Raw genomic sequence first — 26,231 nt, forward strand, 5'->3', positions numbered from 1 at the left:
ATATCAGATCTTTCAACAACAAACTAGGCAGTACTCATTTTGGCTGCTGACCATGAACCGTTTATTGAAACACAGGTACACAGGAGGTAAAACAGGACAATCCCCCTCTTTTGCATTCAGGGCAGAGTAAACTGTCCAATCAGCAGGGAAAACTGCTAAAGGAATTCCCACAGCCCTCCTTACAGGAATAACACCTGCACATCCCATAATACCCAAGACAGACAGACACAATAGAACAATGGAATACAGCCACACCCCAAACGACCCAGCAAAGAGTTTCTAACAGTATGAAACAATAATATATATATATATATATATATATATATATATATATACACACACATACACACACACACACATTCCAGTGTGGTTGTACAGTGAGTCCAATTAATACAGATCAGACTGAGGTTCTCGGTCACCCTGTGCCCCTAATAGACACAGGGTTACTTACACATAGGAGGGGCTGGGGGAGCTGGACAGTGCTCTCCATGGTAACCTGGAGTGACTTCCGACACAAGCGGTTTCAGATGCCGGGATTTATGATCATGTGACCGCCGTGAATGGATGTCACAGCCGTCACATAATCACTTCTTGGGATCGGGAGCTTTCCGTCAGCCGCAGGCAACTGCTGTGTCTGTAAATTGGTACGCAAATATTTGGCCTCTGTGCCAAGGCCTACCCGCCAAGAGGTCGTATATTTGCGTACAGTCTGCACCTAGGGGTTAAAAAAACCCTAGTTGCCCAATTAAGTATTGTGGGAACTCTCTGGCAGGATAACCTGAAGAATTGTGCATTGCACAAGGAAGATTGTGGCCGAGGTCAGGCTTTGGATACAAAACACAGAACTTTTTTTTAACCATACTTACCATAACTTTCCTTTCCTGGACAGTCGTCATGTCAGCCTGCCATTGGTCAGGGGGTGGAGCTGACCCAATGGTATCCTGATATGATGAACTCCAGGAAATGTATAATTAAAGGAGGACACCATGGAAGAGATAAGCATTGAAGTTGTTTTATTTGTAAACAATAAGGAAATGACATAAAATCTGTACAGAATGAACTCACAGCAGGTGCACATTAGTCAACCCTACCAAGTATTAATTATTGGGACTTGTTAGAAGGAAGACTATGGGGATTCGGTCACCCTCCAAAATACTGCAGGTAAGTTCTATACTGCAAATCTATACAGCAACGGAGAGTGGAGGACATTGATATTAACACATCCTCAGTTCAAATTGCAGCGTTCCCCGGGTGCGTCGCCGGCTGTCGTGACTTGTTCATGGAAAACGGACCAACACATCCACAGGTTACTTAAATGGTTAAAAATTTCCAAGATTAAATATTTGCTCCAGAATTTAAGGAAGCATTAAATGAAATACATTGGCTGCTTTTGCTGATCTCTGGCTGAAAGTGCTAGTCCTCTGTCATGCTTGTCCACTGACTGAGACCAAATATGTAGATCGGGAGTTCCAGCTTCACTGGCTTTATACTTGTTTAGGCTTTACAGGTAGGCAAAGAGCATTTGATAGAATAATAAAAAAAAAAAATCAGTTAAAGTGCTACAACTCGTATGGAGTCCCAGTGCTGGGAAGCTGCAGAAACGCTTCATTTGCTGCTGTTTGTTGGACTGAGTGTGAGATTTGAGGGGTCTGAAGAAATGCAGAACAGGTTTTCATGTGAACATACAATATGGGGGAGATTTACTAAAGTGGTGCAGCTGTGCATAGTAACCAATCAGTCTCCAGATTTTAGGCTCCATTCCCACTTGAGCAGCTTGTCATGCAACTTTGGATATCAAAGTTGCATGACAAGTCGTTCCCTTAGGTTTGCCAATGATAACCATTCATATATGCTAGACTTAAAGTTGCAGCGACTTTAAAGTAGTTCATGCACTACTTTGGTCTGACTTTCATGCAACTTGAGGGCCACAGACTTCAATTTTTTTAACCCTCAAAAGTTGATTGAAAATGTACTTGAATATTATAACCACCATCACTGGTCAAAGCCAAAGTCGTACCCAAGTTGCATCCATCCAAAGTTGCACAACTTTGGAGTGGTACAAGTGTGAATGGAGCCTAATGCCGCGTACACACGATCAAATTGTCCGGCGTACTTAGTACGGCAAACAATCCGGCGGATAGTCCGGCGGACTTTCTACCGAACTGACTTGGCCACACACGGACACACAGAAAGTCCGGCGTTTGCTAGCACGATGACGTACAGCCCGTACAACGGGACTAGAAAAAGGAAGTTCAATAGCCAGTAGCTTCCTTTTCGTACTTGCTTCTGAGTATGCGTCATTCTTAGTCCGCCGGACTAGCATACTGACGAACGTATTGTCCGCTGAAACCCAAGTCCGGTGGAAAGATTGGACTGCAAAAATACTTTCTAAGTCCGCCGGACTTTACGCTGAGAAAGTCCGCTGAAGCCCACACACAATCGAATTGTCCAGTGAAATGCGTTTCGGCGGACTAAGTACAATTTGATCGTGTGTACGCGGCATTAGGCTCAGTTCACACTAATGCAACAATCCTTCGACTTTGGAGCACTTGTCATATCCGAAGTCCGAACCGCATTCTGTACAATGGAACCGTTCTAGTGGGTGCGTCTCGAGTTGCTCCGATTAAGAAAAAGGTTCCTGCACTACGTTCAGTCTGACTTGCATTGACTTCTGTTAAAGTCATGCCGAAGTCCGACTTCAAAGTGTGAACCCGGGCTCATTGTCAAAGCTGAATTGAACAAGGTGAGGTTAGAAGCCGATTGGTTACTATGCACAGCTGCACCAGATTTTGTGTGCTCCAGTTTTAATAAATCTCTCACTATGAGGTTGATTTTTCTAAAGGCAAATCCACTTTGCGCTACAGGTGCACTTGGAAGTGCAGTCGCTGTAGATCCGAGGGGAACATGCAAGGGAAATAAAAAAACTGTATTTTAGCTTGCACAAGATTGGATGATAAAATCAGCAGAGCTTCCCCTCAGATTTACAGCGACTGCACTTTCACTTGTAGTGCAAAGTGGATTTGTCTTTTGTAAATAACCCCCTGTATGTCTGTTATTTTTCAAAAATGAACATGGTGTCACATAAATTGGATATAAACCTGAACTGGATGGCATTTAATTTGCTCTATGCATTGTCATTTTTAGTCCTCGTTTTCATCTTTTTCACCCTTTGTTCAGTCTCAGTGACGCTGATCGCCTGCAGTCTCTTGGCAACCACTTCCTGTCTACATGCACTCCAGCAATGGTCACATGCCATTTCTCAGGGCAGGTTTCCTGATGGTGACAACAGTGGACCATGCCTGAGTAACGTGTGTTGAAATGACCACTTGAAGCCACCATTGGATGCCCGTGTGACAGGGTGACAATGCAGATCAATTAAAAGAAAGGAACAGAGTTTTGCATCCTATAACAGGAAGTGTCTGAACAAAGATTTTCATGTCAGAATCACCAGGAAAAGTTGTAGATTGAAACGATAAGATGACTTTAGAACAAAGTGCTCTTTTCTTATCCTTTTTATCCCCCCTATTCCCTCTCCACAGATGAATATTTCACTTAATCCATGACCCGCAGCCTCCCGTGTATTTACATCCAGCACTGCAAGCCTCACTGCCCTGGCTACACCTGCGCTTTAGTGCCCCATAGACTTTTATTGGACTGCCCTGAGGCCAAAGACTATTGCAGAAGGTCCCATGGAAATCTATGGGGCTGTCATGTGCAGGCGTGCCCAGGACAGCAGGAGTTGAGTGCAGACCTAAGAACCCCATTATATAGATCTCTCTTCCAGAATTCCCCAACAAACTAGATGTTGGGTAGGTTACCTCTTTAAAATCTACTAAAAATCACAAATATTCTCTTTCTGTGGAATTCCCCTTTAAGCCGTCTGGAAGCAGGAGATTTCATAATGAATAGTTTACAAAAAAAGTCCCAATAGCCCCCTCAATACAGTAAATGGTGTACCTACCCACAGGTTTGTATTTACCTCCTCTGGCACCTGGGGTCTCCTGTGCACTTACATCGCAAAGACTTAAAATTAGATGTTGCTCTTGCAATGCAGGTAAGGCCCATTCGAATCTATGGGACTATGCAGGAGAGGGCTACCTGGAACTCAGATTTTACTAGCTGAGCTCTAAAAAGCACGGGGGGCCATTGCTCTCAAATGAGTTAAAGTGGTTCCAAAGCTCAAAGTTTTTTTTTTTTTTTTTTACCTTAATGCATAGTATGCATTAAAAGGAAAAAGTTCAACTTAAAATTTCAGGTAAGTTCAATTTAAAATTGCAGATCTTTCTGTATATCTGTGTGCCCCTACAACCATTATGGGCAAGCAGATACACTGATAAGAAGAATCAATAAACTACCACAGCACTGCACAGTGCCGTGATAGTTCCTTGAGAACTACAAGCCGACAGCCACAAAGGAAGTCGGGGCTTATAGTTCGTTCACATCCAGAGCTGTGTGACTGAACGACTTGGCCGTGTGGGCGGAGCCCCACAAAGCTGCGCCGATTTCAAAAAGTGACAGTAGTGCTAGAATGGGGAACGTCTCTGTACTGCTGTCAAAGGGAGGGGGAATTGGGCAGCAGCTGCCGCATTGGGACCGTGTTAAATGTTCCACCCTAAAAATGGGTGGAACATGTAACATCTTCTCAAAGATGAACTTATCCTGTGTCACATAAACCCCCCCTTTTACTTACCTAAGCCCATTGTCCATCCAGCGATGTGCATGAGAACAGCGGCGCTCTCCCTCCTCACAGGGTGATTGGTAGCAGTGGGAGTCATTGGTTCCTGCTGCTGTCAGTCAAATTCTGCGGCGAGGGGAAAGGAGGTGGGGCCAAGCAAGGAGGTCTGTCAATAGATGCAGACAGTGCAGCTCAGGAGCAAGCCCGCATGGGTGTCCCCATAGAAAGCTGTTTTCTATGGGGGCACCTGTCGAGGGGAAGGACACAGGAGCGGGACCCCAGAAGAGGCGCATCGGGGCTACTCTGTGCACAGAGAAGATAAAACATTTTTTTAAAATAAAATAATAAATAAGTAAAGCTTTACAATCACTTTATGTATGGCCTTGTGGGGTGTGGGTGGAAAAGTTGGGGTGACAAGAGGGTGGTTTGGCACAGTTTAGTGTATTAAGGAGCTAGGGAGGGGACTTTTTTTTTTATATAGTGAACTAGTTCTTTAAAGGAATTAAGATATTCAACAAAAACCCAGCATGCACGGGAGCAGCCAATCACATCAGATGACCCAGAGGTAGAAGTGATACAGATACATTTTGTCATATTCCATATGGTCTGTTGGGATCATCGAGGCCTACTGTAAACAAACCCCCCCCCCCCCCCCCCTTTACCTCTACCAACTCCATAAAGTTATGCACACCACAGCTAGACTGGGAGAGTACAGACTTCCTGGACACTGACACACAAACTGATGGAGGTAAATGTACAGCGGGAGATAATTTGGGAATACGACTGAATGGAATAAACTCGTAAAATTATCTCATTACATTTCCAGCAAAATCGTCCTTTTCTAAAATGTAAACAACAAACATGTCAGTGATTCCCTGTAGTATCTCAGAGAACTCAGAAATCCCAATGAGTAAGCTCCGGTGGGCAGAGTGAAACGTGTTGGAGGCGTGGCCTGGTGGGGGTCCAGGCTGAAAGTGTCATTCATTATCACACAGCAGGCTTTGACTTGATGTTGGGCTCCTGGGACACCAGCTCAGAGAGTTTAGCTCATGAACTGCCCAGATCTGTATTAAGCATCCTGCTGAGCTGTCGTGGAAATACAAGTCTCAGCACACCTTTCATGCTGGAGCCTGCGGTTCTACAATGGCTGGTGAGTGTAGCTTTGCCTAGAATCTGCGTGATATGCGATAGATATACCTTACATGAGACAGGAGCAGGCTTGGGTAGCCAAGGACTCTTCTAGCTGATGAACCACAAAAGTCCCAGCGTGTTTTTGGTTCCATAACAGCTGGATGCCCAAGGGTTGCCGTATTCGGCATTTAACGGAAAAGGAAAGTCAGAACGTTATAGAAGGTACTTTTTGGTTTTCACCCTTTGTGCTTCTTGACGCCATAGGAAGGAACAATATGCATTTTCTTTACCTTGTCAATGTATTTGAATTACATGCTGACCCTCCACCCAAGGGAAATGCTAGACGGCATGGCTGTATGCAAGGCGTGTGTTATTGTCAGGCGTTATCAAGACAGGGGTACACAGAGCCGTCTATTGGAAGGTTAGCTGTGAATCTCTGAGTAGAAGTAATACACAAAGCTGTCTATTGGTAGGTTACCTGCAGATCTCTGGGTAGAAGTAGTACACAGAACTATCAGTGGGTTAGCTGTAAATCTCTGGATAGAAGAGACACAGATCCTTCTATCAGTAGGTTAGTTGTGAAGCCTTTTTGTTGAAGCATGGCCTATCAGTCAGTGTCGCGTTCCTGAAGGGACTGTGGTCATATTTCAGAACCAGTTCCAGCTCCTGAAAGTCCTGAAGCCTTGCAACGTCTTTATCCTAAAATAAAAAAAGAGAACAGTAGAATTAGAATATCTATATACTGTCATATTCATCTACCCTACCAACCCTCTCTAATAGGGTTGAGCCTTTATCAACAACATTGCTCAGCCACTGAAACAGAAAGAAAAAAAAAAAGAAACATTATTTCTTTTTTGTCTCTGTTTTTTGTGTGTTTTTTTTTTTAAAGATATTTTTATTGAGTTTTGATAAACCAATCAATGCACAAAAAAAACTTTAGTTTTTCATAGCAGTGCATGAACATGTAATACACTTGAACATTCAATAAACTTATATCAATTTACATGCCTCTTGTGATTATTAACCTCAATATTACGAGATATGTCCATCAGACAGTTCTCCAGGTTTGAAAGGCAGCTAGATATGTTCAACACAGTTAAGTGCATGGCATGATAAAGAATAGTATATAACAATATATCTACTCCGGGGGTAAGGGTTAGGGGGCTAGCTATCCATTTGCCCATATTTTTTTTTTTTTAAAGGTTTTGGTGCTTTTCCGAGTCTCAAACGTGAGTTTGTATAATGGTAAAGAGTCATTCATTATTTTAACCAAATGGACTTTAGAGGTGTCTGTGAACCTTTCCATAATAGTAAAATGGACTTCTTTTCATAAAAGTACAGGATGCAAAGGAGTCTCTTAGCATAAGATGATATATGTAAGTCACCAAAAACGCCCAAGAGGCAGTTGTTGGGGTGTAGAATATTCAGGAGACCTATTGCAGATGAGAGGAAGGAACCTATCACCACCCAGAAACTTTATACCACTGGACAAGACCAGAAACCATGTAGGAAGTCTGCGGCTTGACCACATCCTCTAAAACAATCAGCTGTGGGTTACAACCCCATTCTATGTAACCTAGCAGGGGTAAGGTGAGATAGATGAAAAATTTTAAAGTGTCTAATACGATCCCTGGAAGAGATCACTGAGGACTTGGGTCACTGAATTCTGACCAGTCATCTTCTGTAAAGGGGATGTCCGTGGAAGACCATTTCCTCTGGGCTATTCTGAACCTAGGGTTACAATCAGTCATGAGGGCAGCATAATATGTGGAAAAAAGTTTAGTAGGGTCAGGGTGTCTTAGCATTTTCTCTAATGGAAGTATGATGATAGGGTTGTCTAGAGAGCTGACCTGAGCACGAAGAGCATGATGGAGTCGGTAGTAAAAAAAAACAAGCATGAACGCAAAATCAATGCGCATTTGTTGAAATTATTTAAATCCCACTGTGTCATATACGTGGCACAAGAATTTGACTCCTCTAGAGTACCAACAATGTTGGTCAGGCAGAGAGTACAGTTCTTTTAAGTTGGGATTGAACAATAGAGGGTTATTTGGGGAGGCTGACCAGGGGACTTTAGCTATTTTTGAGACAATCAGTTGAAATAGGGAAAGTGAGGTGGCCAACATAGACGTGCCCTGACCTCTATATAAATTATGTAGGGACTCTAGAAAGGAGGCAATAGCTTCCTCAGTAGTCGTACAGTCGTTCGCCGCAACCAGGTGTAGCCAGTCACTAATGTGGACTAGTTGGGAGGCTAAATAGTACAGTACAGATTGGAAACGCCACGCCAGGTGTGTTGGCATCCTCAGCGTCTCCAATGCCACCCTAGGAGGCTTTCCATTCCATAGGAACGCTGTGCAAATCGTAATCATCTGCCTGGAAATGGATTTGGGGATCCTACAAGGGGAGTTGGCAAGAACATATAAAAATTTAGGTAGATAGATCATTTTAAGGGTATTGGCCCTACCCATGAGGTCCAGAGGTAGATCCATCGATTGCTTAGTTTGTATTTGGAGCTGAGTCAATAAGGGACACAGGTTATTATCAATGTAAGAGGTCAATGGTAGTTGCATTATAAACCCCATGTATCTAAAAGAGGACACCACTTGCAATCTAGAGTCTGGGTGAAACTGCAAAGTTGCATCAGTATCCAATGGAAAGAGATTTGATTTGTTCCAGGTCACCCGGAATACAGAGTAGTCACTAAAGACGTTGATCTTATATCTTTCAGTATAGGAGGGCCGGTTAAAAAAAAATAATAATTAAAAGTCAGCAGCTGCAAACACTGTAGCTGCTGACTTAATAAGCTGACTTACCTGTCCAGGGCGCCCACGATGTCGGCCGCCCGAGGCCGACCCGTCCCTCGGCTCTCAGGTCCCGTCGCCACCATTCGATCCAAGGGAAACAGGCAGTGGAGCCTTGCGCCTTCACTGCCCGTTTCCTACTGCGCATGCGCGAGTCGCGCAACGCTTTGTGAATGGGACACACAGTTCCCAGAACACAGCGCGACCCATTACCCAGAAGATGCCGCACGGAGGAGAAAAGAAAGAAGATCTCCGCGGAGGAGGAAGAGGCAGATTAGGAGGATGTGCCTAGCAACAGGCATTTCTGGTAAGTAAAAAAAAAAAAAAAAGTTTTCATTTTTTTTTTTTTTATGATTTTTTTCTAATTTTTTATGTATTTTTTTTTCAGGGTGGCCCTCCACTTTAAGCTTACCATAGAGCTGTGCAAAGGAGGATAAATACTTGGCTATCTATTACTTCAGTTACGCAAGCTTTAAATTAGGAAACTGATGATAGTCTGGCACCTACCTTCCGGAGCATAGTGTTCGGTAGTTTGCGGATTCTCTCCACGTTGTCTGGACTGACGCCCAGCTCATAGCAGCAGACTCGGAGCAGCTCTCTGTAGGTCAGGGCCTCCCTGTCCATCTCCACCTCGATGAAATCGTTGTCCCCGGGGGCACTGCTCTGAATTCTCACTTTCAGGACTAATTCTACCCAAGAAAAACAAAATCACATCAGAAATGCAGTATGCATTCTATAGAATGTCACTCCTTGTACCATTCACAGATAGCAGCATGTTCAGCTTCCTTTCCATCTAAGACAAGCCATAGGATTATGTGATTTCCTTTCCTGCAGTCACAGGTTGCAAGAAAGAAAACTTGATTCAACACTGACCGTGTTGATGGGGGTGTCAGCTCTACAGAGACCACTGTGGCTGCTTTAGAAGGAAAAACATAATGTAAGACTTTGTACACCTTTTGTGATGGTAAATCTGGTGAGTATTTAGCTGATTTAACCACTTTAGCCCTTTGAAAAAAAAAATGTATAATAAATAAATATATATATATATATATATATATATATATTCCACAGAGTGAAGGGTAAGGCACAAACTTATGACTGCAGTAGCATCTGCTAGTTTTGTTCAACCTGCTTCAGGCTGTAGGGTAAAAGTAATGCAGGCAGCTCTAAAACCACCTGATCACTTATACAGATGCCATCTACCCCTGCCGGCACACCCACTGTGCTTACAGGGCTCTCCCACTCTTCTAAGGACCCGGGACCACATCGGACATCTTTTTCTCAATCTCCTCTGCAGTGAATGAAGCTGGGAGCGATAATTTCTCAGCACCATCTATTTGGTTAGCTGCTTTGGAGGGCAAGGAAGACATTGCGGGGTTTAAATTACAGAACAGTTAGCCCAACATCAATAGTATAAACTCTTGGAGGGGATGATAAGGGACTATATACAAAATTTTAGTAATGAGAACGGTATCATTAGCAGTAATCAGCATGGATTCATGAAGAATCGTTCTTGCAAAACCAATCTACTAACCTTCTATGAGGAGGTGAGTTGCCAGCTAGATAAAAGGAAGGCCCGTAGACGTGGTGTATCTGGATAAAGGAAGGCCCGTATACGTGGTGTATCTGGATTTTGCAAAAGCATTGGGCACAGTTCCCCATAAACGTTTACTGTACAAAATAAGGTCCGTTGGCATGGACCATAGGGTGGGAACATGGATTGAAAACTGGCTACAAGGGCAAGTTCAGAGGGTGGTGATAAATGGGGAGTACTCTGAATGGTCAGGGGTGGGAAGTGGGGTCCCCCAGGGTTCTGTCCTGTGACCAATCCTATTTAATTTGTTCATAAACGACCTGGAGGATGGGGATGGGGTAAACAGTTCAATATCTGTATTTGTGGACGATACTAAGCTAAGCAGGGCAATAACTTCTCCGCAGGATGTGGAAACCTTGCAAAAAAGATAGAAAAATTTAAAATAATGCATTTTTGTGGCAAAAATATGAATGCAATTTATACCCGGGGGGAGAACCTCTGGGGGGATCTAGGATGGAAAAGGACCTGTGGGTCCTAGTAGATGATGGGCTCAGCAATGCCAAGCTGCTGCTAACAAAGCAAACAGAATATTGGCGTTAAAAAGGGGATCAACTCCAGAGATAAAAGGATAATTCACCCGCTCTACAAGACTCTGGTCCGGCCGCACCTGGAGTATACTGTCCAGTTCTGGGCACCGGTCCTCAGGAAGGATGCACTGGAAATGGAGCGATGTACAAAGAAGGGCAACAAAGCTAATAAAGGGTCTGGAGGATATTAGTTATGAGGAAAGGTTGCGAGCACTGAACTTATTCTCTCTGGAGAAGAGACGCTTGAGAGGGGATATGATTTCAATATATAAATACCGGACTGGTGACCCCACAATAGGGAGAAAACTTTTTCGCAAAAGGGAGTTTAACAAGACACGCGGCCACTTATTATAAAATTAGAAGAAAAGAGGTTTAACCTTAAACTACGTAGAGGGTTCTTTACTCTAAGAGCGGCAAGGATGTGGAATTCCCTCCCACAGGCGGTGGTCTCAGCGGGGGGCATTGATAGTTTCAAGAAACATTAGATAAGCACCTGAACGACCGCAACATACAGGGATATACAATGTAATACTGACATATAATCACACACATAGGTTGGACTTGATGGACTTGTGTCTTTTTTTCAACCTCACCTACTATGTAACTATGTAAAAGAGAATTATACTTGGATGCAGCATCGGTCAAATGCTGCATCTGTCCTCTGTTGGCTAACACTGAGAACCGAGCAATCAAACAACCGCCGATCACTCAGTTCTCAGAGCTCCCTGAGCAGGGAGCTGGTGACCGTCAGTCACCACTGTCTGGTCTGCCCCCTTCCTCCCGTTCTCACTGGAGCGCTGGGCTGTGGAGGGGGCGGGAGCGGCCAGCTCAGCCTCTCAGCGGCACGCTGAGAGGCTGAGCTGGGCTCTGGTCCAGGCATGTGGGCAGATCCAGACTTCATTGTGCGATCTTGTCCGATCCTGGTCCGATCCTGGACCTGCTCTGTAACAACAGGTAACAGCGGGCTTTAGCTCAATGTCTGCTGAAAACGGGTCACAGGGTGCAGAACAAACTGCACTCCTGTGATCCACAGGAGAAGTACAGCCAAACAAGCTTTGGCTATACTTTAACAGACACACAATGTCTCCATAAGGAGTACCGGTCACTTGCCTTATGGCATCAAATGGGGGTTTGTTAAACAGGTCTTCAGCCTCTTAATGAAGTTCCCTCCACTCCTCCTTCTATCCTATATGTGGATAGCGTTGTTTTTTTGATTTACCTTTTCTAAAAAATAAAAGTGTTGGGCCCCGTCCCTTATGCCCGTCACTCGCCTAGGCGAATGACATCCACAGTGCCTGCTGTGGCTCCTGGGTTATGCATTTCACATATCCCAGGAGGCATAGTGTTTAATTTACAAAGGAGGCGCATCATCGGGAGGTCTGCCCGCTAAACCCGGAAGAGCAGACGGGCCTCTGGATGACGTCTGAAACAATATGGCAGTATGGGATCAAGTGGTGGCAGGGGACAGCACCGGATACGCTGGGTGTGTGAATATTTAAAATGTGTAGAAACTCTGGGTGAGCGGGGGGGGGGAGGGGTGCCATATTCACTTCCCCTTCTACACCGTCTCCTCCCCTTCTACACTGGAGACAGTGTAGAAGGAGAGGCGAATATGGAAGCCACAGCTGCATTTTTATTTTGTACCTGTGACAAGAGTTCCCTTTTAAGGCCCCATTCACACTTGGCGAATTGGAATCGCCTCAAATCTGCTGGCAATTCCAAATCATGATAAAACATGCACCCTGCGTTTGGGTGGCATTCATACTTACAGTCACCGTACACGCAGTGTGAAGTGTGATTTTGCCGTGACTGTAGCGCGTCAAAATCGCGTCAAAACATGCCTTTAAAAAAGTTGCATGAAGCTTGTTGTCCAAAAAGGAGCAGGTGCTTCCTTTAGGTGACAACATGTGCAGGGCAGTACATTAAAGTGAGATGGCTTCCTATGCACAACGTGCGGAAACACGTGTAAATCGCAATTAAAAAACACGAGTGGGAATGCTTGTTCCAACTATGTGAAATCTGAATGGGGCCGAAATCTGTGCCCAGGCTGTTGAGCTTTAAAGTGGCTGTAAACCTCAGACATGAAATATGAACAAAGCATGTCCTTCTATAGTGTGTACTTGTCTCACTCCAGAGCACTAAGTTTCGTTTCTGTCTGCTGCTATCAGCATGAGTCACTTCTGACAAGTTTCCCTGACACCAAGAAAAAAAAAAAAAAAAAAAAAGGTGACGGGGAGGAGCTCAACCATACAGCCTGTGATTGACAGCCTCAGGTCTGTTGCTGTGTGAAGAGGAGTATGTCCCTTCCCTCCAATCAGCTCTCAGAGCTGTCCTCACTGAGCTCTGCAGAGTGTAATTTCAGTTCTCCGCCCCTTTTTTTGTGACAGCTCAGACAAGCTTTATAAATTCTGGACAGATGTAGAGAAGACTGCAGATAAACGGATACAACTTATGTAGGAGGATTTGTTTAACCTCTGTGTATCATCTGAGGCCAGTCAACTCACTGGGTATCTGTAGGGATTTACAACCACTTTAACTACTACAATACAGGGCACTTACACCCCCTTCCTGCCCAAGCCAATTTTTAGCGCTGTCGCTGTTTAAATGACAATTGCGCGGTCATGCTACACTGTACCCAAACAGAATAATTTTTATAGTTATGTTCCCACAAATAGAGATTTCTTTTAGTGGTATTTGATCACCTCTGTGTTTTTTTATTTTTTGCTAAATAAAAAAAAAAATTTTGAAAAAAATAATAGTTTTTCTTTTGTTTCTGTTATAAAATTTTGTAAATAAGTATGTTTTCTCCTTCACTGATGGGCACTAATAAGGCAGCACCAATGAGGAGGCACTGACATGCAGCACTGATGGGCACCGATAGGCTGCACTGATAGATGGCATTGATAGGCATCACTGATTTCACTGGCAGGTATTGGGGATGGGCACTGACTGGCAGCTGCCTGGGCAATATTTGCCATTTCCCTGGTGGTCTAGGGTGGCATACCTGGTGGTCATGTGGTGCCAATCCCTGGTGGTCCCAGCGGCATCCTGGTGGTCCTAGGTGGGCATCTGAGGGGGGCTGCTCTGATAACCAATCAGCACAGACCCACCTGTCAGGAGACAGGCTCTTCCTGTTTACATCGTGATCAGCCACGATTGGACACAACTGATCACATGGTAAACAGCCTCCATCAGAGGCTCTTTACTGAGATCGGTGTAGCGGTATGTCAGACTGACACACCGCACCTATGATCGCCACAATGTGCGCCCCCACGGGCACGCAAGTGGTCATTCTGGAGGGTCGTCATATGATGTCCACCCAGAACAAAAGCCGCAACGTCTAGCCATCATTTGATGGTGGGCAGGCGGCAAGTGGTTAGTCAAATACCAGTGTTGAAGTTGGTAGTGAGCTGATGGAGGAGGGGATGTGGAAAACATGGCCGCCCAGCCTCCTCCTGCAGGGAAGGATACCCATTTGTGAGCCCCCGGCAAAGGGCGTAGCAGTACCTTTCATGTTAGATGGGAAGGCTCCTGTGAAGAAGAATGGCTGAAAGACTTGCATAGGTCCACCATGAGCGGCGCTGTGCGGAAGATTAGAGGGAAGCGGTGAGAACATCCCGCGGTTCTGGGAGACCGGCGTCTGACACACGGATCCAGCCTGTACCGGCGAGTGCGCACATTCTGGCGGGATCTGGACTTCGCCGTTGTAAAACAAAGATGGGAATTTGTCCTCCTTCTTCACGGAAGCGGTCAGGTGAATGTTCTCCACGCCGTTGCTCAGCAAAGGAAAACTGGTGGGGGGTGGCGGCGGTGCGATGTGCGGGTTTCCGTTTTCGGCGAACGTTGCGGGGGTGGACTCTTGCTTGGCGGCGCTGTCGCGGGTATAGCCGTACGGGAAAGGCGGATTGGCGAGGTAATTCGGGATAAACGACAAATCGGGTTCAGGCTTAACTTCCTCTGCTTCCAAATCCTCCACTGTAATAAAAAGAAACATTTATTTACAAAAACAACGAAAAAAAGTATTCAGTATAAACCAGGCAGAAAAACGCGGTGACCCCTAGTGGTACGCCGTCCAGCACCTGCGTATTTCAGTCTGTCATAGGTTTTGATCAGCTGATTGCACTGGAGCCATTAGGCTCCAGCCTGGGCGCCCGCACGCCGGTTCTGACAATAAAGGGCCTTTCACCTGGCTGCAGAACTTTCCCAGCTACCTCTTACCTGGTGTGGGTTTTCTTGGCTGCCAAAAAGGAAAGTAATGAAACTTGTCTTCCCTGGGAGTGTCCAGGCCCCGGGGGAATTGTGGGAAAATGCAGAGTTGTACCGCCTTCTTTCCTGGACTGAAATGGCTTGCATCGATTTCACTGCACACTGTGAGCTTCTCACAACGTGCATCAGAAACTTCAGCAAGTCAGAGCCCACCTAACTTCCTGGCTGGACGGCGTTCATCTAGCCCTGGGGTCTCCAAACTGCGGCCCTCCAGTTGTTCAGGAACTACAATTCCCATCATGCCTAGTCATGCCTGTGAATGTCAGAGTTTTACAATACATCATGGGACGTGTAGTTCTGCAAAACGCCGTAGTTTGGAGATCCCGGATCTAGCCCATGGGTGCCCAACCTGTGGCCCTCCGGCTGTTGTAGAACTACAATTCCCATCATGCCTCTGTCTTTGAGAGTCATGCTTGTAACGGTAAGCCTTGCAATGCCTCGTGGGACTTGTAGTTCCGCAACAAATGGAGGGCCACAGGTGGAGCACCCATAATTCTAGCCACTTTGCGCCGGGTGGACGTCCTGGGGCGGCCTCGACTTTCCGGGGGTTATATCTGAATGATGCCTGAGGCTACAGTCATCATTCAGATATCGGCATTTTCAGCCGGCGATTCCCTGCACCATAAGAACCATCATAGTGGCTGTTCCACCGCTTGATCGTTCTTACGGGCGGCGGGAGGGGAGCGCTTCCATCGGTGAGTCGGACACAGGATCCGCCGGCCCCAGGATAATGATCATAGAGATTTCCGGCGGACCAGATGGTCGCCGGAGTCTCTATGATCGTTCGGAGGCCGGGCGCGATGTTATGACCTCATGCCCGGCCCCTGCATTCAAATAACGGCGCAGCCGTTTTTTTTTTTTTATTATTTTTATTTTTTTTTATTTTAGGCTTCCCAGCCTAGAGGTGAGATGTGGGGCCTTATTGACCCCATATATCACTGTAAATAGGTCAGATCGTGCCATATTCCTATTACAAGGGATGTTTACATTCCTTGTATAAGGAATAAAAGTAATCAAATATTTTTTTTTTTTTTTAAAGTGTCAACAAAAAAATAAAAGTAAAATTAACAATGAAAAAAAAAAATAATAATAAATAAAAAAATTAATAATATTTTTTTTTTTTTAAAGCTCCCCTGTCCCTGTGAGCTCGTACGCAGAAGCGAACGCATACGTAAGTCTCGCCCACATATGAAAACAGTGTTCAAAACACACGTGAGGTATCGCCGCGAACGTTAGAGCGAGAGCAATAATTCTAGCCCTAGATCTCCTCTGTAACCCAAAACATGTAACCAGTAAAAAAAATTTAAAGCGTCGCCTATGTGGATTTTTAAATACCAAAGTTTGGCTCCATTCCACGAACGCGTGCAATTTTGAAGCGTGACATGTTGGGTACCTATTTACTCGGCGTATCTTCATCTTTCACATTATGCAAAAAAATTGGGCTAACTTTACTGTTTTTTTTTTTTTTAAAGCATGAAACCGTTTTTTTTTTCTGAAAAAAATAAATAAACGTGTTCAAAAAACTTGCTGCGCAAATACCGTGCGAGATAAAAAGTTGCAACAACCGCCATTGTATTCTCTAGGGTCTTTGCTAAAAAAACATATATAATGTTTGGGGGTTCTATGTAATTTCCTAGCAAAAAAAAAAAAAAAATGATGAATTTTACATGTAGGAGAGAAATGTCAGAATCGGCCTGGGCGTGAAGTGGCTAGGCTAGCCCTTTCCTCCCAGCCTGACTGTGATCTCTGTGCCTCTGTTGCACAGACATCAAACACACATGAATTTCTTCAGAATAACATAAGATTTCCTTCACGAGTTTGGCTTTCTCTATTGTCAAATTATTGGCTGGAGTTCCCCTTCCTTCCCATTTGTTTGAACCCTTGGAGAAGAAGACTGGAGCCTCTGAGATGGTGTCGATTACTCCTTCATTGGCCTGAAGATCCACAGCCCCCCCCCCCCCCCCCCATTGGCTGACGGACCTGTTGGGATTTGCCGTACAACCCGCGTAGAGCTGATGATCCATCTATATACATGCTCGTATGACCTAGTGCAGTGATGGCGAACCTTGGCACCCCAGATGTTTTGGAACTACATTTCCCATGATGCTCATGCACTCTGCAGTGTAGTGGAGCATCATGGGAAATGTAGTTTCAAAACATCAGGAGTGCCAATGTTTGCCATCACTGACCTAGTGTATATACACAGGTCCAGTGGTTCTGGTAAGAGTACCCCATTCTTCTGTTCTTTTCCACTCACCTTGATGTCACTGATGTGAAATGCCTTTGAGATCACCCCTTGGTTCATACACTGTGTGAAATATTACATCCGTGTTCCATTAACCATAATACATGTTCCCAATTCTGTTTCTAAAATGTATATATCCTATGATTGTCAGCGCCACCTAGTGGCCATAATGCATTATTTTCCTAATTTCGGTATTTCAGAAAAATAAAATCCTGCAGCCTGGCCACTAGATGGAGCTAACAGTCATCGGAAATGCACATATCAGACACATCACGGGGATTATCTGCAACAGCCGAGACTTTTAGCAGCAATTTTTTTTTTTATAAATAAGAGACTTTGAGGGTTCCCTACCAGGGAGCACCCCCCTGAAAAGACACCTTGTCCCCATAATGAGGAGAAGGGCTTTATCAGTACATCCCTGGCTTGGTGGTAGTGGGGGGGTCTGCAGGGGGGAGGGGCAGGAAAAGAATGACAAACTTGCCTCCCAGGACTCTCTTGATCTCCCTCTTGGAGGTGAGCTGAGCAGCTTTCTCTCCTTTGTTGGTGAAGATGTCTTTATCGGCTCCGGCTTCTAGAAGGTAGGACACGATGTGGAGGTGATTGCGCTTACAAGCCCAGTGCAGGCAAGTCCTGTGTGCGGGGAGAAGACACAAGGCGGTCAAACCACAAAACAGAACGAGAAAAGATAGATCCCAAAAACTGACATCCGACTTCGGCTCCCTGGGTGTAGCCGTGGTCCTCTCTGCAGAGATCCAACACACCTGACAGAGAGGCCGCTGCTCACACACAAGCAGTTGGCCTCTCTGCAGATATCTGACAGGGGTGATTGCGCACACACAGATACCAGTGGTCCTCTGCAGAGATCAAGCACACCTGACAGAGAGGCTGCGCATGCATACAAACAGCTGTCTCTCTGCAGAGATCTGACACACCTGACAGAGAGGCTGCTGCTTACACACAAGTAGTGGCCTCTCTGCAAAGATCTGACAGAGGTCACTGCACGCACACGCACACACACACACACACACACACCAGTGGTCCCCTCTGCAGAGATCTGACACACCCAACAGAGAGGCCGCTGCTCACACACAAGCAGGGGCCTCTCTGCAGAAATCCGACAGAGGTCATTGCACACACACACGGATCTCTGCAGAGAAGACCGCTGGTAGCTGACACACCCGACAGAGAGGCCGCTGCTTACACACAAGCAGTGGCCTCTCTGCAGACATCTGACAGAGGTCCTTGCTCACACACAGATACCAGCGGTCTTCTCTGCAGTGATCCGTGTGTGTGTGCAATGACCTCTGTCGGATTTCTGCAGAGAGGCCCCTGCTTGTGTGTGAGCAGCGGCCTCTCTGTTGGGTGTGTCAGATCTCTGCAGAGGGAGGCCGCTGCTTAGACCTCTCTGCAGAGATCTGATGGAGGCTGATGCTCACACACAGAAACCAGCGGTCCTCTCTGCAGCGATCCAGCACACCTGACAGAGACTGTGCGCACACACACACACATAAGCAGTGGCCTCTCTGCAGAGACCTGACAGAGCAGAGGTTGTTGCGCACACACACACACACACACACACACACACACACACACACACACACACACACACACACACAGATACCAGCAGTCTTCTCTGCAGAGATCTGACACACCTGACAGAGAGGCTGCTGCTTACACACAAGCAGTGGCCTCTCTGCAGAGATCTGACGGAGGTCCTTGCTCACACACAATACCAGCGGTCTTCTCTGCGGAGATCCAGCACACCTAAGAGAGAGGCCGCTGCTTAGACACAAGCAGTGGCCTCTCTGCAGAGACCTAACGCAGACTGCTACTCACACACAGAAGCCAGTGGTCCTCTCTGCAGAGATCCAGCACACCTGACAGAGAGGCTGAGCACACACACACACAGTGGCCTCTGCAGAGATCTGACAGAGGTCGTTGCACATCCACACACATAGATACCAGCAATCTTCTCTCCAGAGATCTGATACACCTGACAGAGAGGCTGCTGCTTACACATAAGCAGTGGCTTCTCTGCAGAAATCTGACAGAGGTCATTGCACACATACAGATCTCTGCAGAGAAGACCTCTGGTATCTGACACACCTGACAGAGTGTAGTGGGCTCTCTGCAGAGATTTGGTGGAGGTCCTTCCTCCCACACAGCTACCAGCGGTCCTCTCTGCAGAGATCCAGCACACCTGACAGAGACTATGCACACGCACACAAGCAGTGGTCTCTCTGAAAAGATCTGGTAGAGGTCTTTGCTCAGATACCAGCTGTCCTCTCTGATGATTTTATGCCGCTGAAGCTGAAAACAATCATCAACAGTGAAGCTGTACACACACACACACACACACACACACACAAGTAGAATTTCATTTCACATTTGTCATTGTAAGAATGCAGTAATAAAGTTTCTTTGTTTTTTTTTCTCATCAGTGGAGTGACAGCGATGATCTGCGTTTTCTAGCGCAGGGATGAGAACATTTGGAGGGGCAGGAAGGAAACATTTTCTCGAATGAACGATTTCATAACGGTCTGTGTGGTTTCCGGTTAGTGAAGTCCATTCATTCTCAAACTGAATGTTAAAAGTAAAATCGGAAATCTCCAACAACTTTAAGAAATTTTTGTACAATTTGTTGTTGTTTGAAATTCCAAGATTTTATAAGCTTAACACAGTATTAAATATATTGCAAATTGGATGTGCGCATTAAATGTGGCGGCTGCATTTGTTTTCTTTTTGTTGAGCCCCCCCCCGCTGTTATTACCTGGTGATTTGGCCAGTAACACACCTCCTGTATTAGAGCGCCCCCTACTCTGGGTGAAGGAGCACAGGGGGCACAGCAGGCAGCAGCGTCAGTCTGGGGGGGGGGGCTCACGCTTTAGAATCAGACCTCTTTTACACTGAGGCAATTTTCAGGCATTTTAGCACTAGAAATAGCGCCTGTAACCCGTCCCCCCCCCCCCCCCCCATTTATTCCAGTGTGGGAGGGAGAGAAGACATGCCTGTGTATTGTATAGAAGGAAATCCTTTTATTTCCATTTCCTGTACATGTCACCCTCCATGCAGACTCGGTGAAGTCCGACCATCTCCGATGTACTTGTGATGTGTACGCCGTGTATATGTGTCACCCTCCATGTAGACGTGGTGCAGGTGAAGTTTAAATGTCCTCCATGTATCTGTAGTGATGTGTATATACACAGCGTATGTGTCACCCTCCATGCTGACTTGGTACAATCTGAACATCCTCTATCTGTAGTGATCTATATGACGTGTGTGTATATATATATATATATATATATATATACGTACACACACACACACACACAGTGAACGTGTCACCCTCCATGCAGCCACTCACCAGCCATTGATCTCATTCTGAGAGTTGATGTCCACCCCGGTGCCGAGCAGTTTTTGCACTTCTTCTAGGTCCCCCAATGCAGATGCTTCCCTCAGTCTTTCTTCCATGTATGTGGGGGGATCGGTCATACAGAGCCGGGGGGGAGGGGGCACTTCTGATCTGATAGGGAACACAGGGCTTAGGTCTGCATGGAGGATGTGGGGAGGACTCACCAATCAGGATGGGGGGAGGCGAGACACTGCACAGATCTGGTTGGAGGACACAGAGATCAGATCTGCATGGAGGATGTAGGAAGGGTTGGGTACAGATCTGATTGGAGGATTGTTTTACTAAGTCCTGGCACAGATCTGCATGGAGGATGTTTAGAAGACAAAGATCAGATCTGCATTGAAGATGTAGGATGAACAGGGTACAGATCTGGTTGGAGGGATTTTAGAGGACAGATCTGCATGGAGGATGTATTAAGGTATTGGTACAGATCTGGTTGGAAGAAACAGAGATCAGATCTGCATGGAGGATGTAGGGAGGAGGGGTAAGGGTCTAGTTGGAGGACACAGAGATCAGATCTTCATGGAGGACACTGCTCACATACAGAAGCCAGTGGTCCTCTCTGCAGAGATCCAGTACACCTGACAGAGAGACTGTGCACACACAAGCAGTGGCCTCTCTGCAGAGATCTAACAGAGGTCGTTGCACAAACACAGATACCAACGGTCTTCTCTGCAGAGATCTGACACACCTCTGGTTGGAGGGTGTATGGAGGACAAAGCGGTCAGATCTGCACGGAGGATGTAGGAAGGAGGGGTATAGATCTGGTAGGAGGTCGTATGGAGGGCACAGAGATCAGATCTGATTGGAGGATGTAGGGAGGAGGGGTATAGATCTGGTTGGAGGGTGTATGGAAGACACAGAGATCAGATCTGCATGGAGGGTGTAGGGAGGAGGGGTATAGATATGGTTGGAGGGTGCAGGGAGGATATAAGGAGGTATAGATCTGGTTTGAGGGTGTATGGAGGGCACAGAGATCAGATCTGTTTGGAGGATGTAGGAAGAAGGGGTATATGTCTGGTTGGAGGGTGTATGGAAGACACAGGGGTCAGATCTGCATGGAGGAGGGTGTATGGAGGATGTGGGGGTTGTAGAGGTGACAGGTCTGGTTGGAGGGTGTATGGAGGAGAGGTATAGATCTGGTTGGAGGGTGTATGGAGGATGTGGGGGTTGTAGAGGTGACAGGTCTGGTTGGAGGGTGTATGGAGGAGAGGTATAGATCTGGTTGGAGGGTGTATGGAGGATGTGGGGGTTGTACAGGTGACCGGTCTGGTTGGAGGATGTATGGAGGGCACAGAGATCAGATCTGATTGGAGGGTTTATGGAGGAGGGGTATAGGTCTGGTTGGAGGGTGTAGGGAGGAAACAGGGATCAGATCTGCATGGAGGGTGTAGGGGGAGGGGTACAGATCTGGTCGGAGGGTGTATGGAGGAGGGGTATAGATCTGGTGACAGGTCTGGTTGGAGGGTGTAGGGAGGGTCCAGAGATCAGATCTGATTGGAGGGTTATGGAGGAGGGGTATAAGGCTGGTCGGAGGGTGTATGGAGGGCACAGAGATCAGATCTAATTGGAGGATGTAGGGAGGAGGGGGTATAGGTCTGGTTGGAGGGTGTAGGGAGGAAACAGGGATCAGATATGCATGGAGAGTGTAGGGGGAGGGGTACAGATCTGGTTGGAGGGTGTATGGAGGAGGGGTATAGATCTGGTGACAGGTCTGGTTGGAGGGTGTAGGGAGGGCCCAGAGATCAGATCTGATTGGAGGGTGTATGGAGGAGGGGTATGGGTATGGGTCTGGTTGGAGGGTGTATGGAGGATGTGGGGGTTGTAGAGGTGACAAGTCTGGTTGGAGGACACACGGATCAGCTCTATAGAGAACACAGGGCTGAGGTCTGCATGGAGGATGTGGCACACAGATGTGGGACGACACACGCGCACACACACACAGCTCAGATGGGAAGACTTCGGTCGGGCTGCAGGGACATTGGAGGTGTGCGGGGCCCGGTGTCCGGCCTCCCCCGGGGTGCAGAGCGGGGACCGCAGACTCGATGCACAGTTCTGGGGGGCGGGATTAGAGGGGACACACACAAATCAGCAGATTGGTTCCGGGGGAGAAAGAGACCGGAGGGCGCTGGGTGGGGGGGGCGGAGCGTCAGAGGTCACCTATTAGGGCGGAGCAACTAAGCCACCCCAGCGTGTCAGAGGGCGATCGGGGAAGCACGTGTGAGCTGGGAGGGGAGGCACCGCAGTGACATCACCAGACCCCGCCCCTGATCTGTCATTTCTGTGATTGGTGGATTTCTCTGGTTTGTTCACTTACAGCTCTTTGCTCATATAGGGGGAGAATTTCCTTTTGTTTTATCACTCATTAGCTGTCTGGGGGAATATTTGAATTTTTCACATACATGTTTAAACTTTGGTTTTGCTTGGCATTCAGCATTTTGTTTTGCTAGAAAATCATTTACAACCCCCCAATCATTATATATTTTCATAAAGCAGAGGCCTTGGGGAATACAATGGTGGGTGTTGCTATTTTCTATGTCGCAGGATAAATGTGCAGCTGTTTATCAAATACAATTTTTTGGAAAAAAATACACTTTAAAGAGGAAGTAAAGCCTCCTAAAAAAAAAAAAAAAAAAAAAAAAAGACACCCTGCAAGGCAAAGGCATAATGAGCTAGTATGCACAGCATACTAGCTCATTATGAATTACTTACTTGAGATCGAAGCCCCGGCATCGGCCCTCGTTCGTCTCTTCCGGCGTCGCCATCTATCCCGGAGTGACTTCTGGGTATCGCGGTTTTGGTGCTGTGACTGGCCAGAGCCGCGATGACGTTGCTCCCACACATGCGCGCTGGTGCCGCCACCTTCGGCATGATCACCGTTAGAAATGGCACGCTCAGTGCGCCTGCGCCCAATGTCCACGGCGCATGCACCATAGACATCGGTGCCGCTATTCCTGCAAATATCTCCTAAACCTCACATTAATGACACTTTGTCCAAAATGTCATCCGCTACAGTGGTAAAAAAAAAAAGTCCTTTTGGATTTGATTAACCTTTTTTGGGGTTAATTCTCCTATAAGGGGGTGTGGCAGGGGGCGTGTTCTATGCCTACATACATTTACGTTTGGTAGTAAGTGTCCCTCATTCCCATCTCAAAATGTTGGGAGGTATGCAAACACAATATAATATTCAAATGTTTCATAAAATATAAAAGATAATGTTACTTGTCCACATCAATGCCTGACCTCACAAATGCTCTTCTGGAAGAATGGTCAGACATTCCCATAGACACACTCCTAAACCTTGTGGACGGCCTTCCCAGAAGAGTTGAAGCTGTTATAGCTGCAAAGAGTGGGCCAACTCAATATTGAACCCCATGGACTAAGACTGGAATGCCATTAACGTTAATGTGCGTGTAAAGGCCGACGTCACAATACTTTTGGTAATATAGTGCATGTGTACGTTTGAATTTGTCTGCAAGCTCGGGAGGGAAAGGAGGCCCTTAAAAAAAAAAAATTGAAAATTATTTTTATTTATTTTATATATATTTTACACTTTTTTCATTTAAGTTTAGACCGCTGATGTCTCCTCTACCCTTTAAAGCAACTTACTCTACTAGGTCTGATTATTCTTCTTGGGATTTTTGGCATCAGGCCTCTGTCTTTTAGAGGCTGCCACCTGACCTTCTGTTCTTAAGTTCTACCATGTGGATGTTAAGGCCTCCTGTGATGCTGGCTTTGGAGGTAAGGTCCTTCAGGCCTCCTGTGATGCTGGTGTCAGGGTAAAGGTCCTCCTGATAGCTAAGACCCTGAAACTGAGCTGCAGCACGGTGGCCAAGACCATACAGCAGTATAACAGGACAGGTTCCACTCAGAACAGGCCTCACCATGGTCCACCAAAGAAGTTGAGTACACGTGCTCAGCGTCATATCCAGAGGTTGTCTTTGGGAAATAGACATATGAGTGCTGCCAGCATTGCTGCAGAGGTTGAAGTGGTGGGAGGTCAGCCTGTCAGTGCTCAGACCATACGCCGCACGCTGCATCAAATTGGTCTGCATGGCTGTCATCCCAGAAGGAAGCCTCTTCTAAAGATGATGCACAAGAAAGCCGGCAAACAGTTTGCTGAAGACAAGCAGACTAAGGACATGGATTACTGGAACCATGTCCTGTGGCATGATGAGACCAAGATAAACTTATTTGGGTCAGATGGTGTCAAGCGTGTGTGGGGGCAACCAGGTGAGGAGGACAAAGACAAGTGTGTCTTACCTACAGTGAAGCATGGTGGTCGGAGTGTCATGGTCTGGGGCTGTATGAGTGCTGCCAGTACCGGGGAGCTACAATTCATTGAGGGAACCGTGAATGCCAACATGTACTGTGACATACTGAAGCAGAGCATGATCTTCCTTTGGAGACTGGTCCGCAGGGCAGTATTCCAACATGATAACCACCCCAAACACACCTCCAAGACGATCACTGCCTTGCTAAAGAAGCTGAGGTTAAAAGTGATGGATTGGCCAAGCATGTCTCCAGACCTAAACCTTGTTGAGCATCTGTGGGACATCCTCAAAGGAAGGTGGAGGAGCACAAAGTCTCCAACATCCACCAGCTCTGTGATGTCATCATGGAGGAGGGGAATTGGACTCCACTGGCAACCTGTGAAGCTCTAATGAACTTCATGCCCAAGAGGGTTAAGGCAGTGCTGGATAAAAATTGTGGCCACACAAAATGTTGACACTTTGGGCCCAATTTGGACATTTTCACTTTTGTTGCCAGCGGTTAATGGCTGTGTGTTGAGTTATTTTGAGGGGATGGCAAATTTACACTGTTATACAAGCTGTACACTACTTTACATTCTAGCAAAGTGTCATTTCTTCAGTGTTGTCACATGAAAAGATATAATAAAATATTTTAAAAAATGTGAGGGGTGTACTCACTTTTATGAGACAATGCGTGTGTGTGTGTGTATATATATATATATATATATATATATATATATATATATATATATATATATATATATATACCGATCAGCCATAACATTCTGACCAATGACAGATAAAGTGTGTATTAAGATTACACAGTATACTGTATATGTTTGAATAAGATTGTATTAATATTTGGCTTACCCTTGGGGGTTTCCACCATCATTCACAATATTTTTTTTACATATGCATTAATATAATTATAGGGAGTGCTGCATTTAATTTTTCGGGGGTCTCTAAGGGGAGCACTGATATAAGGAGACTCTGATGTAATGGGGAGGGACTCTAATCTAATGAGAGTCTCTATGGGGGGCCCCTGTGTCATGAAGGGGGAGACACTCACCCCCCATGTTATGAAGGGGGAGACAGTGACCCCTGTATTATGAAGGGGATGACACTGACCCCCCCATGTTATGAAGGGGGAAACACTGACCCCTGAATTATGAAGGGGGAGACACTGACCCCTGTATTATGAAGGAGGTGACACTGACCCGTGTATTATGAAGGGGGAGAGACTGACCTCTGTATTATGAAGGGGGTGACACTGACCCCTGTATTATGAAGGGGGTGACACTGACCCCTGTATTATGAAGGGGGT

General features: G+C 46.2%; 1 protein-coding gene across 1 annotated transcript; it reads right to left on the reverse strand.

Moving 5' to 3' along the window:
• Window positions 1-996: 996 nt before the first annotated feature.
• On the reverse strand, window positions 997-22,776 carry ANKRD40 (ankyrin repeat domain 40). Its single transcript, XM_077458771.1, has 5 exons — window positions 20,607-22,776; window positions 17,724-17,872; window positions 14,239-14,706; window positions 9,118-9,299; window positions 997-6,505 (listed from the first exon to the last, which is right to left on the reverse strand). Exons 1-5 carry the CDS (start codon window positions 20,732-20,734, stop codon window positions 6,371-6,373), a joined length of 1,062 nt encoding a protein of 353 aa, XP_077314897.1. The 5' UTR covers window positions 20,735-22,776; the 3' UTR covers window positions 997-6,370.
• Window positions 22,777-26,231: the final 3,455 nt, after the last annotated feature.

The sequence above is a fragment of the Lithobates pipiens genome, unplaced genomic scaffold (assembly GCF_037356315.1).
Source record: "Lithobates pipiens isolate NorthernLeopardFrog02 unplaced genomic scaffold, aLitPip1_a1.2 Scaffold_28, whole genome shotgun sequence".
NCBI classification, from domain to species: Eukaryota; Metazoa; Chordata; class Amphibia; order Anura; family Ranidae; genus Lithobates; species Lithobates pipiens.

Excerpts from the sequence above, each read along its gene's own strand:
- ANKRD40 (XM_077458771.1), bottom strand. The coding sequence starts at position 20,734 with ATGACCGATCCCCCCACATACATGGAAGAAAGACTGAGGGAAGCATCT. Across the intron at positions 14,707-17,723 it reads GATCAAGAGAGTCCTGGGAG|TGGAGGATTTGGAAGCAGAG; the intron begins GCAAGTTTGTCA and ends TTTTTATTACAG. Across the intron at positions 6,506-9,117 it reads CGAACACTATGCTCCGGAAG|GATAAAGACGTTGCAAGGCT; the intron begins GTAGGTGCCAGA and ends TTTTTATTTTAG.